This window comes from Entelurus aequoreus, linkage group LG01 (genome assembly GCF_033978785.1).
Source record: "Entelurus aequoreus isolate RoL-2023_Sb linkage group LG01, RoL_Eaeq_v1.1, whole genome shotgun sequence".
In the NCBI taxonomy this organism is placed as follows: Eukaryota; Metazoa; Chordata; class Actinopteri; order Syngnathiformes; family Syngnathidae; genus Entelurus; species Entelurus aequoreus.
Window position 1 is genome coordinate 10621720 of NC_084731.1, and position 14093 is coordinate 10635812.

At 41.0% G+C, this 14093-nt stretch overlaps 1 protein-coding gene across 6 annotated transcripts in view; it reads right to left on the reverse strand.

The window, feature by feature from the left end:
* Positions 1-14093, reverse strand: part of LOC133648080 (inositol polyphosphate-4-phosphatase type I A-like) — a 94430-nt gene that overhangs the window by 38669 nt on the left and 41668 nt on the right. For 4 of the 6 annotated variants that reach the window (XM_062043898.1, XM_062043883.1, XM_062043870.1 and 1 more), the window contains 4 exons: positions 12529-12715; positions 12239-12454; positions 275-407; positions 40-189 (listed from right to left, as the gene is read on the reverse strand). In XM_062043898.1, coding sequence (XP_061899882.1) covers positions 40-189; positions 275-407; positions 12239-12454; positions 12529-12715 — 686 coding nt within the window. The remainder of the gene's footprint in view (positions 1-39; positions 190-274; positions 408-12238; positions 12455-12528; positions 12716-14093) is intronic. The other 2 variants (XM_062043891.1, XM_062043877.1) reach the window with 1 other exon arrangement.

Genomic DNA, 14093 nt, shown 5'->3' on the forward strand with positions numbered 1-14093 from the left:
AAAGGTAGAAAGTCATGTAATAATATGTAATACACCTACAGCTGTCTTGTGCAGGGCTTGGAGGGCATGCAGATGAGAGAGCAGGCAAGGAAGATGATGATGGGGGAGGAGAAGCTGATGAGGACAGTAATGGAAACTCCGGCAAAGAACTTCTGGGGTTGATCCAAAAAGCACGTCGTTTTCCATCACCTTTGCACAGCCACACGGGCCCAAGTTAGTGACGTTCGTCAGGGTACGAGTATGGCAACGTGCATACTATGTGTGACAGGGTTACCCTTTTTACTGGCACCGCCTGAATGGCCTGCGCCTTCAGCGATGTCGCCAGGATTCCTCTCCTTCTGCAGCAGCTTGTCCACACGCTGGATGATGCACTCCAGTGACTTGTCCACATTCAACCACACTTTCTCCTGGGAGGAGGATAACACAGAACATCACACACTTCTCATCTTCACATCCAGAGAGGTTACTTACACTTACATAAATGGGCTCTGGGAATTTGACAAAAAGTACATTGGAGAGATGAGATAACATCGACGGGATGTGCAAAGCATGGGGCGCCCCACAATTAATGTAAATGATCTCTGAGCTCATTTTATTTCTGGATCTTATGCAGCAGACCCTGATTAAGGGGCCCTCAACAGGCAGACTTCATTAGAATAGAATAGAATAGAATAGAAAGTACTTTATTGATCCCTGGGGGAAATTCAGCACCACAGTTCGCTCACAATAGACAATAATAATAATAAATAATATAATATACACCCAAACAATTTTGTGGAATAGCCTTCATTTCTAAGAACAAGAATAGACTGTCGAGTTTCAGATGAAAGTTCTCTTTTTCTGGCCATTTTGAGCGTTTAATTGACCCCACAAATGTGATGCTCCAGAAACTCAATCTGCTCTATGGAAGGTCAGTTTTGTAGCTTCTGTAACGAGCTAAAGTGTTTTCAGATGTGTGAACATGATTGCACAAGGGTTTTCTAATCATCAATTAGCCTTCTGAGCCAATGAGCAAACACATTGTACCATTAGAACACTGGAGTGATAGTTGCTGGAAATGGGCCTCTATACACCTATGTAGATATTGCACCAAAAAGCAGACATTTGCAGCTAGAATAGTCATTTACCACATTAGCAATGTATAGAGTGTATTTCTTTCAAGTTAAGACTAGTTTAAAGTTATCTTCATTGAAAAGTACAGTGCTTTTCCTTCAAAAATAAGGACATTTCAATGTGACCCCAAACTTTTGAACGGTAGTGTATATAATATATTATATACATAATATATTAATAATATAAATATATTCTACATTTAAGTGCAGACAAGAAGGAACATATGCATTATACAGTCTGATGGCTGTATATAGATCTGATTATAGATCTGAACTCATGTGCTCTGGAACACTCTCCCCGACCATCTTAGAGCACCAAAGTCGGTCGACCGTTTTAAGAATGGACTACAAAGCCACCTTTTTAGCACAGCTTTTATCTCATTTCTCTGCCTTCTTGTTTTTAAATACACTGCTTGTCTATCTGTTTAATCCAGTGCTTTCATGCTTTTTATTTCTATTTTTATCTATGTTTCTGTTTTATCCAGTGTTCATCTAGTGTTTTTCATGTTTTCGTTTCTATTTTAATTTTCTATTATACATATTCTAACTTTCTATTTTTTATTTTTTTTAGTACTTTGTAGCACTTTGAGATTCCATCCATCCATCCATCCATCCATCTTCTTCCGCTTATCCGAGGTGGGGTCGCGGGGGCAGCAGCCTAAGCAGGGAAGCCCAGACTTCCCTCTCCCCAGCCACTTGGTCCAGCTCCTCCCGGGGGATCCCGAGGCGTTCCCAGGCCAGCCGGGAGACATAGTCTTCCCAACGTGTCCTGGGTCTTCCCCGTGGCCTCTTACCGGTCGGACGTGCCCTAAACACCTCCCTAGGGAGGCGTTCGGGTGGCATCCTGACCAGATGCCCGAACCACCTCAACTGGCTCCTCTCGATGTGGAGGAGCAGCGGCTTTACTTTGAACTCCTCCCGGATGACAGAGCTTCTCACCCTATCTCTAAGGGAGAGACCCGCCACCCGGCAGAGAAAACTCATTTCGGCCGCTTGTACCCGTGATCTTGTCCTTTCGGTCATAACCCAAAGCTCATGACCATAGGTGAGGATGGGAACGTAGATCGACCGGTAAATTGAGAGCTTTGCCTTCCGGCTCAGCTCCTTCTTCACCACAACGGATCGATACAGCGTCCGCATTACTGAAGACGCCGCACCGATCCGCCTGTCAATCTCACGATCCACTCTTCCCTCACTCGTGAACAAGACTCCGAGGTACTTGAACTCCTCCACTTGGGGCAAGATCTCCTCCCCAACCCGGAGATGGCACTCCACCCTTTTCCGGGCGAGAACCATGGACTCGGACTTGGAGGTGTTGATTCTCATCCCAGTCGTTTCACACTCGGCTGCGAACCGATCCAGTGAGAGCTGAAGATCCTGGCCAGATGAAGCCATCAGGACCACATCATCTGCAAAAAGCAGAGACCTAATCCTGCAACAACCAAACCGGATCCCCTCAATGCCCTGACTGCGCCTAGAAATTCTGTCCATAAAAGTTATGAACAGAATGGGTGACAAAGGGCAGCCTTGGCGGAGTCCAACCCTCATTGGAAACTGGTCCGACTTACTGCCGGCAATGCGGACCAAGCTCTGACACTGATCGTACAGGGAGCGGACCGCCACAATCAGACAGTCCGATACCCCATACTCTCTGAGCACTCCCCACAGGACTTCCCGGGGTACACGGTCGAATGCCTTCTCCAAGTCCACAAAGCAGAGACCTAATCCTGCAGCCACCAAACCGGATCCCCTCAACGCCCTGACTGCGCCTAGAAATTCTGTCCATAAAAGTTCAATCAATCAATCAATCAATCAATGTTTATTTATATAGCCCTAAATCACAAGTGTCTCAAAGGGCTGTACAAGCCACAACGACATCCTCGGTACAGAGCCCACATACGGGCAAGGAAAAACTCACCCCAGTGGGACGTCGGTGAATGACTATGAGAAACCTTGGAGAGGACCGCATATGTGGGTAACCCCCCCCCTCTAGGGGAGACCGAAAGCAACGGATGTCGAGTGGGTCTGACATAACATTGTGAAAGTCCAGTCCACAGTGGATCCAACACATCAGCGGGAGTCCAGTCCACAGCGGGGCCAACAGGAAACCATCCCGAGCGGAGACGGGTCAGCAGCGCAGAGATGTCCCCAACCGATGCACAGGCTAGTGGTCCACCCGGGGTCCCGGCTCTGGACAGCCAGCACTTCATCCATGGCCACCGGACCTATGCAACTCCCCCTCGCAAGGGACAGGGGAGAAGAGGAGAGAAGAAAAGAAACGGCAGATCAACTGGTCTAAAAAAGGGGGGGTCTATTTAAAGGCTAGATTATACAAATGAGTTTTAAGATGGGACTTAAATGCTTCTACTGAGGTAGCATCTCTAACTGTTACCGGGAGGGCATTCCAGAGTACTGGAGCCCGAATAGAAAACGCTCTATAGCCCGCAGACTTTTTTTTGGCTCTGGGAATCACTAATAAGCCGGAGTTCTTTGAACGCAGATTTCTTGTCGGGACATATGGTACAATACAATCGGCGAGATAGGCTGGAGCTAAACCGTGTAATATTTTATACGTAAGTAGTAAAACCTTAAAGTCGCATCTTAAGTGCACAGGAAGCCAGTGCAAGTGAGCCAGTATAGGCGTAATATGATCAAACTTTCTTGTTTTTGTCAAAAGCCTTGCAGCCGCATTTTGTACCAACTGTAATCTTTTAATGCTAGACATAGGGAGGCCCGAAAATAATACGTTACAGTAATCGAGACGAGACGTAACGAACGCATGAATAATGATCTCAGCGTCGCTAGTGGACAAGATGGAACGAATTTTAGCGATATTACGGAGATGAAAGAAGGCCGTTTTAGTAACACTCTTAATGTGTGACTCAAACGAGAGAGTTGGGTCGAAGATAATACCCAGATTCTTTACCGAGTCTCCTTGTTTAATTGTTTGGTTGTCAAATGTTAAGGTGGTATTATTAAATAGGTGTTGGTGTCTAGCAGGACCGATAATCAGCATTTCCGTTTTCTTAGCGTTGAGTTGCAAAAAGTTAGCGGACATCCATTGTTTAATTTCATTAAGACACGCCTCCAGCTGACTACAGTCCGGCGTGTTGGTCAGCTTTAGGGGCATGTAGAGTTGAGTGTCATCAGCATAACAGTGAAAGCTAACACCGTACTTGCGTATGATGTCACCCAGCGGCAGCATGTAAATACTAAAGAGTGCAGGGCCAAGAACCGAACCCTGGGGAACTCCGCACGTTACCTTGACATAGTCCGAGGTCACATTGTTATGGGAGACGCACTGCATCCTGTCAGTAAGATAAGAGTTAAACCAAGACAAGGCTAAGTCTGACATACCAATACGTGTTTTGATACGCTCTAATAAAATATTATGATCGACGGTATCGAAAGCGGCGCTAAGATCAAGAAGCAGCAACATAGATGACGCATCAGAATCCATCGTTAGCAATAGATCATTAGTCATTTTTGCGAGGGCTGTCTCCGTAGAGTGATTTGCCCTGAAACCGGATTGAAAAGGTTCGCAGAGATTGTTAGTCACTAAGTGTTCATTTAGCTGCTGTGCAACAGTTTTTTCGAGAATTTTGGAAATAAACGGAAGGTGGGAGACCGGTCGGTAGTTTACCATGAGGTCAGGATCGAGGTTAGGTCTTTTGAGCAGAGGATGAATAACCGCTTTTTTGAATGCTAGGGGAACAGTGCCGGAGGAAAGTGATAAGTTTATAATATTTAACACTGATGGACCTAATAATACAAACAGTTCCTTGATAAGTTTCCCAGGAAGTGGGTCAAGTAAACATGTTGTTTGTTTTATCCCACTTACACGCTGTAATAATTCCTCTAATGTTATTTCATCAAAAATAGAGAGACTATTTTGGAGGGCAGTGTCCGTCGTATATACAGTCGTATTTGTGTTAATAGAGCCCAGTTGTAGCTGGGATGCGTTGTCTTTAATCTCCTTTCTAATGAGTTCAATTTTCTTATTAAAGAAATTCATAAAATCATCTGCCGAGTGGGTGGAGCTACTGGGAGGAGTCCCTTGTTGGGTTAGCGATGCTACTGTACTAAACAGAAATTTAGGATCGTTTTTGTTGAGGCGGATGAGATTTGAGTAGTATTTAGTTTTAGCTAAGGTAAGCATGCGTTTATAAGTTATTAAACTATCACTCCATGCTTGATGGAAAACCTCAAGTTTAGTCGCGCGCCATTTGCGTTCCAGTTTTCTACATGATAATTTCTGAGCTCTAATTTCTTCTGTAAACCATGGGGTGCGCCTTTTAGGGGCCCTTTTTTGCTTTAGCGGTGCTATACTATCAATAATTTCGCGCAAGGCATCGTCAAAGTTGTTAGTGAGTTTATCAATAGAGCCGACATAATTTGGGAATGGTGCTATTACCGAAGGCAGTAGGTCAGCAAGAGTCATCGTTGTGGCAGCATTAATGTTGCGGCCGCTATAGCAGTTATTATTATTATTAGCTTGTTGACAAAGAGTCAAAACTTCAAATTTTATAAGGTAATGATCGGACATTACTTTAGTATATGGAAGTATCATAACTTTGGAGGTGGTGACACCCCTGACAAGCACTAGATCTATTGTATTACCGTTGCGATGCGTGGGTTCATGTATTATTTGTGTAAGACCACAGCTATCAATTATGGTTTGGAGCGCCACGCACTGAGGGTCCGATGGGGTATTCATATGGATATTAAAGTCCCCCATTATGATTATATTGTCGGCGTGCGTCACTAGATCAGCAACGAACTCTGAGAATTCACTGATAAAGTCCGAATAGGGCCCAGGGGGGCGGTAGATAACAGCCAGGTCGAGAGGTAGCGGTGTGACAGACCTCATAGTAAGCACCTCAAACGATTTATATTTATTATTTAGGTTAGGGGTAAGGTTGAAATTTTCATTGTATATTAGTGCGACACCCCCTCCCCTTTTAAGAGGGCGGGCAACATGCGCATTCGTATAGCCAGGAGGAGATGCCTCATTGAGCGCAAAAAATTCGTCCGGTTTGAGCCAGGTTTCGCTAAGACCAATGACGTTAAGATTGTTGTCTCTAATGACCTCATTAACCAATAACGCCTTGGGAGACAATGATCTTATGTTTAAAAAGCCCATATTATAGGTATTGGGCTGTTTTGACGAGTTTTTGTTAAGATTATCCGTAGTGGCAATATTAACAATGTTGCGTTTATTATGCGTAGTGCACTTTAAATAGTTTCGACCATATCTAGGAATTGATATGACGGGAATTTTCCGATTGTTTGTTTGGTGCTGCAATAGACTGGACATATCATAATTTGCCACCTCAGTAGAATGCATGTCCACCCCTGACACAGACACAACAGAAAAAACATTATGTGAATTGTGTATTATTCTAAGAGAATTGCTATGCGTACATGGATTATCCAGCCTGGCGCTGGCTAGTTCTAGCTTAACTGACTCCTCACCCGGACTAACAGACATTGTAGTTGCCTGTGACCGGGCTTGCTCTAGTGTAGTCAGTCAAGTGAGACTTAAATAGTAGTCTATGTTTCTAGACAGGATGATGGCGCCTTCCTGGTTAGGGTGAAGGCCGTCTCTCATCAGCAAGCCTGGTTTGCCCCAGAAAGAGGGCCAGTTATCAATAAACGTTAGTCCCTTCTGCCTACAGTAGCTAGCCAACCACTTGTTAAGCGAGACTAATCTGCTATATCTCTCATCATTGCCTCTCGCAGGCAGGGGGCCAGAGACAATTACTCGATGCCTGGACATCTTTCTGGCGAGATCACAAGTCCTGGCTATGTTTCTCTTTGTAATCTCTGACTGTCTCATTCTAGTGTCATTGGAGCCAACGTGTACAACTATATTCGCATAATTAGTGGTGCGATTAGCCTGTCGTACGTGTTTACTAGGCCTGTTGCGAGTTAGCTCCCTAAGATTAGCTTCAATGTCAGGTGCTCTGGCCCCGGGGATACACTTTATTGTGGCTGGTTTGCTAAGCTTTATGTTTCGGGTGATGGAGTCCCCTATAACTAAGGTGTGGTGCCCGGTAGACTGGGGTGTAGGACTAGCTAAAGAGCTAAATCTATTATGCGTCTCAACCGGTACACCGTAGCTTGTAGGCCGCTTAGGACTGCTACAAGCTGGGCTAGTTAGCTCGCTACAGCTAACGCTAGCAGATGTGTCCGCAACATCTAAAGTTACGACATTACTCTGCTCTAACTGGCGGACACGGCCCTCTAGCAGAGCCAACCTCTCCGTGAGTATGGTGCAAGACGCGCAGGAAGCCATTACTCACAGTGTTTTCTGTCACCGAGTGAAGTTCCTGCTGTCCTCAGGGAAGTGGTCGCGGTCTGTAGTTATGAACAGAATGGGTGACAAAGGGCAGCCTTGGCGGAGTCCAACCCTCACTGGAAACTGGTCCGACTTACTGCCGGCAATGCGGACCAAGCTCTGACACTGATCGTACAGGGAGCGGACCGCCACAATCAGACAGTCCGATACCCCATACTCTCTGAGCACTCCCCACAGGACTTCCCGAGGGACACGGTCGAATGCCTTCTCCAAGTCCACAAAGCACATGTAGACTGGTTGGGCAAACTCCCATGCACCCTCAAGGACCCTGCCGAGAGTATAGAGCTGGTCCACAGTTCCTTCCTTGTGGTCTACATAACATGTGATGGTGGTTCTTTGCTCAAAATGTTGCATAGATGATGTTTTACACATCATCTTCAAGTCGCTTTCTGACAGTCTCTTCAGGATGCGCCCTTTTGTGGGCGGGTCTTATTTACGTGCCTCCACTTGGACATCGTCTTCTCCCCGTCATCTTTGTTGTAGCGGTGTAGCGTGCAAGGACGGGAGTGGAAGAAGTGTCAGAAGATGGCGCTAACTGTTTTAATGACATTCACACTTTACTTCAATCAATAACGGAGCAAGCATCTCCTCATCCGTGGCTCACTAGTGCAACAACAACGCCCGAAATGTGTCCCGTGAAAAAACGTCCGTCTCGAATAACTTAAAGTTCCTTGGGTGAATAATGTAAAGTCACTACACCGGTATGTTTTAGTGCTTTCATGGCGAGTTTACTGACAGATATAAGTAAGAACTTTACACTACTTTATATTAGAAATGGCAACAGTGGAGGATGAATGTCACATAACAAGAAGATAGAGAAAAAGAAGAAGCTTATCGACTATGGCGTCGGCACGGACTTATGCAGATCCCAAATACAGATCAGCAGGTACCAGAAGGTAAGAAAAGTTGCTTTTGCATAATATTGCGAAACAAAACAGCAGATAATATGTCTTACCTTCTACACACACCATAATAATACTCCTATGTTGAAGCACAGTACAATCCATCAAGCGGTGTGGCTTCATAGCTTACCAAAGTCCTACTAAAACATTTTAAAAGATATTTGAGAGCCGTGTGTAATGTTCTATATTTTCAATAGAACATATAAAACGTTGGTGTGGTTTGCTTGAGTCATATTGCAGTCTACACTTATCTCTTATGTTTGACTGCCATCTACTGGTCACATTTGTCATTTCACCATTTACCAAAAATAAAATAGCTTTGAGGTCGGTAAGCAAAACGAGAATTATACCGTACATTAGGCGCAAGGCGCACTGTCGAGTTTTGAGGAAAAAAGAAGATTTGAAGTGTGCCTTATAGTCCGGAAAATAGGGTATCTCTTTGTAAATTTGAGTCAGTTGGTGGCGGCCAAATTAAAGTTTGTTTCTGTAAGTTTTTTTTAATATTTCTATTATCATCTAAGTGATTAGGCCAGGGGTGCTCATTACGTCGATCGCGATCTACTGGTCGATCGCGGTGGGTGTGTCAGTCGTTCGCCAGCCAGGCATTAAAAAAATAGTCCTAAAAATGAGCCATCGTAAAGCTTCACTATGACGTCACTTTCCTCACTTGATTGACATTCACGGCACCCGAGGGTCTTCTGAGATGACACTGGCTGCTGCCAGCTCATTATTAAGAAAAAAATGACCGACAGGAAGGCGAGAAACACTTTTTATTTCAACAGACTCTGGCGCCGTACTTGCCGTCAAAACTCCAAAGACCGACTGCACAGTTCCTGCCTTCACAATAAAAGCTCTGCTTCATCCTGCCTGCGCTAAGAGTCTCAGAAAGCTGGCGTGCACAAGCTAGCAAGCTACGGAGTTTGCCGCCAATGTATTTCTTGTAAAGTGTATACAAAGGAGTATGGAAGCTGGACAAAAAAGATGACAAAAAGCAACCACTTTCATGTGGTATTGGACAGAAAGGAGGACTTTTTTTATCCTCCATTTGAAAATGTGGACGTTATCAGCACTAATGTCTGATTCCTATCAAAGCAAGTCATCGGAATCAGGTAATACACCAACTTATATTCTTGTCTTCATGAAAGAAAGGAATATATATGTGTTAAACATGCTTGTATTATCTTTAAACACCTTTAACTTTTTAACAATATTAACTATATGTGTTAAACATGCATGTATTATCATTAAACACCTTTAACTAGTTAACAATATTAACTATATGTGTTAAACATGCTTGTATTATCATTAAACACCTTTAATTTATTAACAATATTAACTATACGTGTTAAACATGCATGTATTATCATTAAACACCTTTAACTTGTTAACAATATTAACTATATGTGTTAAACATGCTTGTATTACCTTTAAACACCTTTAACTTGTTAACAATATTAACTATATGTGTTAAACATGCTTGTATTATCTTTAAACACCTTTAACTTGTTAACAATATTAACTATATGTGTTAAACATGCATGTATTATCATTAAACACATTTAACTTGTTAACAATATTAACTATATGTGTTAAACATGCTTGTATTATCTTTAAACACCTTTAACTTTTTAACAATATTAACTATATGTGTTAAACATGCATGTATTATCATTAAACACCTTTAACTTGTTAACAATATTAACTATATGTGTTAAACATGCTTGTATTATCCTTAAACACCTTTAACTTGTTAACAATATTAACTATATGTGTTAAACATGCATGTATTATCATTAAACACCTTTAACTTGTTAACAATATTAACTATATGTGTTAAACATGCTTGTATTATCTTTAAACACCTTTAACTTGTTAACAATATTAACTATATGTGTTAAACATGGTTGTATTATCTTTAAACACCTTTAACTTGTTATCAATATTAACTATATGTGTTAAACATGGTTGTATTATCTTTAAACACCTTTAACTTGTTAAAAATATTAACTATATGTGTTAAACATGCTTGTATTATCTTTAAACACCTTTAACATGTTAACAATATTAACTATATGTGTTAAACATGCTTGTATTATCTTTAAACACCTTTAACTTTTTAACAATATTAACTATATGTATTAAACATTCTTGTATTATCATTAAACACCTTTAATTTATTAACAATATTAACTATACGTGTTAAACATGCTTGTATTATCATTAAACACCTTTAACTTGTTAACAAAAACATATATTTCATAATTAAGTAAATATAAATTATATATATGAATGAGGTAGATCCCCACGACTTGATCAATTGGAAAGTAGCTGGCCTGCAGAAAAAGTGTGAGCACCCCTGGATTAGGCCAACAAAGCCTAAGTAATAAAATTGTCTTTGAAAAGCAGAGCCTGAGAAATCAGAATGAGATCCGAGTTTCAAAACTGAAAACCTCATGATGGGCTTTGCTAATTGCATTCAGTACCTGGTAGGGATGATGTTTGATAAGAAATTATCGAGTTCGAGCCTGTTATCGAATCCTCTTATCGAACCGATTCCTTATCGATTCTCTTATCGAGTCCAGATAGGTTGTTGTATATGGAAAAAAACACACAATATTTGGTTTAACAAAAGCTCACTTTTATTATATAATAAAACAATTTAATCTAATAATAAATAAATATTGACTGTTACCCCCCTAAAAAAATAAAATAAAATAAATAAATATTGACTGTTGTTACCCAAAGTATATTAAGTGGGATTTTTCAGAAAAACAAATATATACAGTAACACAAAAACAATCTGTCTCTGTGATCACTATAGGTGTATAAATAATAATATAGTGTTAAATAAAATCAGTCCTTTGGGCACAAAACTGAAAATAATACAGCTCTCCAAAAAGTGCACTTCTGCTGCTATTGGAACATAACTGTTTGTTATGATGCTTTGACATTTTTGCACTTTATTTCTTTATTGAAAGAAAATTATATGAAGAGAAAAGTTCTTTGCAAATGTGGTTACAAGGCTAAAAAATGAAAAGTTAAAGCTAAAAAAAGAAATACACTTTATTGAGTTAACATTATTTCTTTATGGGGGAAAAATTTTATGAGCTAGAGAATATAACAACTAACTACCCAGCATGCAACGGGAGTTACGAGCATGCGCGGTAGCCCCGAAAAGTGTTGCATGTTGCCACGCTGTGAAAGTAAACGTCAAGAACTCAGCCAACACGCCTCGTCTGCATTATTTATAATTAGACAGACAACACATCTACAGTGTGATTTTGTTTTGTTTACAAGGAAAGAAAAACAAAAGTTCAAAAAGGGAGATATGTTGTATATATATGTATGTGCTGCGGTTGTTTGAAGAACGTTGCGACAGCTGCCGTAAAGGAGGTGCGTTGCTAGCCTGGTTGCTATGTTTCCGGTTGGTCGTAAAAGTGTTGGTCATGTGTTTTACCCTGCTCAAATCTCTCAGTAAAGTTATTCGATGGATTATAGCTTTTGTTTAGAACTTTATTACACCTTGGAGCGCTTTTTCCCGTCCATTGTTTTCCTGCTTTCGCTATCTGCGCCTAATGACTGAGCTACGTGACGTCATTTCTTGTGATGTCCCACGGAGCATTTCTGGTCGGTACAGGATTCGAATAAAGAATCAACTCTTTTCCTTTACTATAGTGGTCTCGATAACGGGTACCGGTTCTCAAAAAGGGATTCGAGTCCTAGGACTCGGTTCTTTTCTTATCAAACAACCGGGAAAACCGGTTTCGAGTAACATCCCTAGTACCTGGCTCTTTCAGGTCTATCACCAATGATCCCACAGTGCTAATGACTGTCCCCAGAGAAATAAGACATGAATGACATACCCACTCCTTCTCATGCCAGTCTACGAGCAGCGATGATCGACTGTTGTTGCCGCTCCACTTGGCCAGTAGCGTGTCCTGGTCATTGCGGAGGACTACTTGCTCGGAATCAGCGGAGGGAGACAATTTGGAGGCGATGTACTCGGGCCTTGCTGCGTTCAGAGCCTGAATGGCAGACGCCAGCAGCTCGCAGTCACATACCGTCACCAGTTGTCGAGTCTGGGTGGGGCAGGCAGTCGTGAAAAATCGGGTGATGACTTCAACGTTGCTAATGATACACAATAATAAAAGACCTTATCAGCCAGCGTGGCCAGTGTCCTTTCCATTCCGCTGGCAGACCGGTCCTTTGCAGCTCTAGAAAGCCTCTCAGCGTAATAATAGACCTGTGTCTTCAGGGTGTTGATGTGGGAGATGATCTCTTTGGCTCGAACCACATCCTGAGGTATGAAGACGATAGACTGCGAGCTGGAGACGGTGCTGCTGCAGAGGGCAAACACTCGGTCTTAGCAGCTTGTTTGTGCATAACGATGCTTCCAGTAGTCTTCTCCTGTAAAAAACGTGTGGATCTTCTTCCGACTCTTTACAAAATGCTGTTACAGTGGTAGCTCGGTTTTGTACGAAGACAAAAGCAGTTTTTTCCATATGAAATCATTTTAATCTAATTGCTACAGACAGACAAAAATACTAACACAAATCCGTTTTATAGGGGATAATTCTAGTTTTATGTGCAGAACATTTTCCAACTACATATAAATGATTAATGAAATGGATAAATAAACAATTAACATCATGTTTACCTTTATTGAAGATTCATGTTACATCTTCTGTTGCCTATTTACTAGAGATGTCCAATAATATCGGACTGCCGATATTATCGGCCGATAAATGCTTTAAAATGTAATATCGGAAATTACCGTATTTTTCGGAGTATAAGTCGCTCCGGAGTATAAGTCGCACAGGCCGAAAATGCATAATAAAGAAGGAAAAAAACATATATAAGTCGCACTGGAGTATAAGTCGCATTTTTTGGGGAAATGTATTTGATAAAAGCCAACACCAAGAATAGACATTTGAAAGGCAATTTAAAATGTCTAAAGAATAGTGAACATGAATAAGTGTACGTTATATGAGGCATAAATAACCAACTGGTATGTTAACGTAACATATTATGGTAAGAGTCATTCCAATAACTATAACATATAGAACATGCTATACATTTACCAAACAATCTGTCACTCCTAATCGCTAAATCCCATGAAATCTTATACGTCTAGTCCAAGGGTCACCAACCTTTTTGAAACCAAGAGCTACTTCTTGGGTACTGATTAATGCGAAGGGCTACCAGTTTGATACACACTTAAATAAATTGCCAGAAATAGCCAATTTGCTCAATTTACCTTTAACTCTATGTTATTATTAATAATTAATGATATTTACACTTAATTGAACGGTTTAAAAGAGGAGAAAACACGAAAAAAATGACAATTAAATTTTGAAACATAGTTTATCTTCAATTTCGACTCTTTAAAATTCAAAATTCAACCGAAAAAAAGAAGAGAAAAACTAGCTAATTCGAATCTTTTTGAAAAAATTTAAAAAATAATTTATGGAACATCATTAGTAATTTTTCCTGATTAAGATTAATTTTAGAATTTTGATGACATGTTTCAAATAGGTTAAAATCCAATCTGCACTTTGTTAGAATATATAACAAATTGGACCAAGCTATATTTCTAACAAAGACAAATCATTATTTCTTCTAGATTTTCCAGAACAAACATTTTAAAATAAATTCAAAAGATTTTGAAATAAGATTTAAATTTGATTCTACAGATTTTCTAGATTTGCCAGAATATTT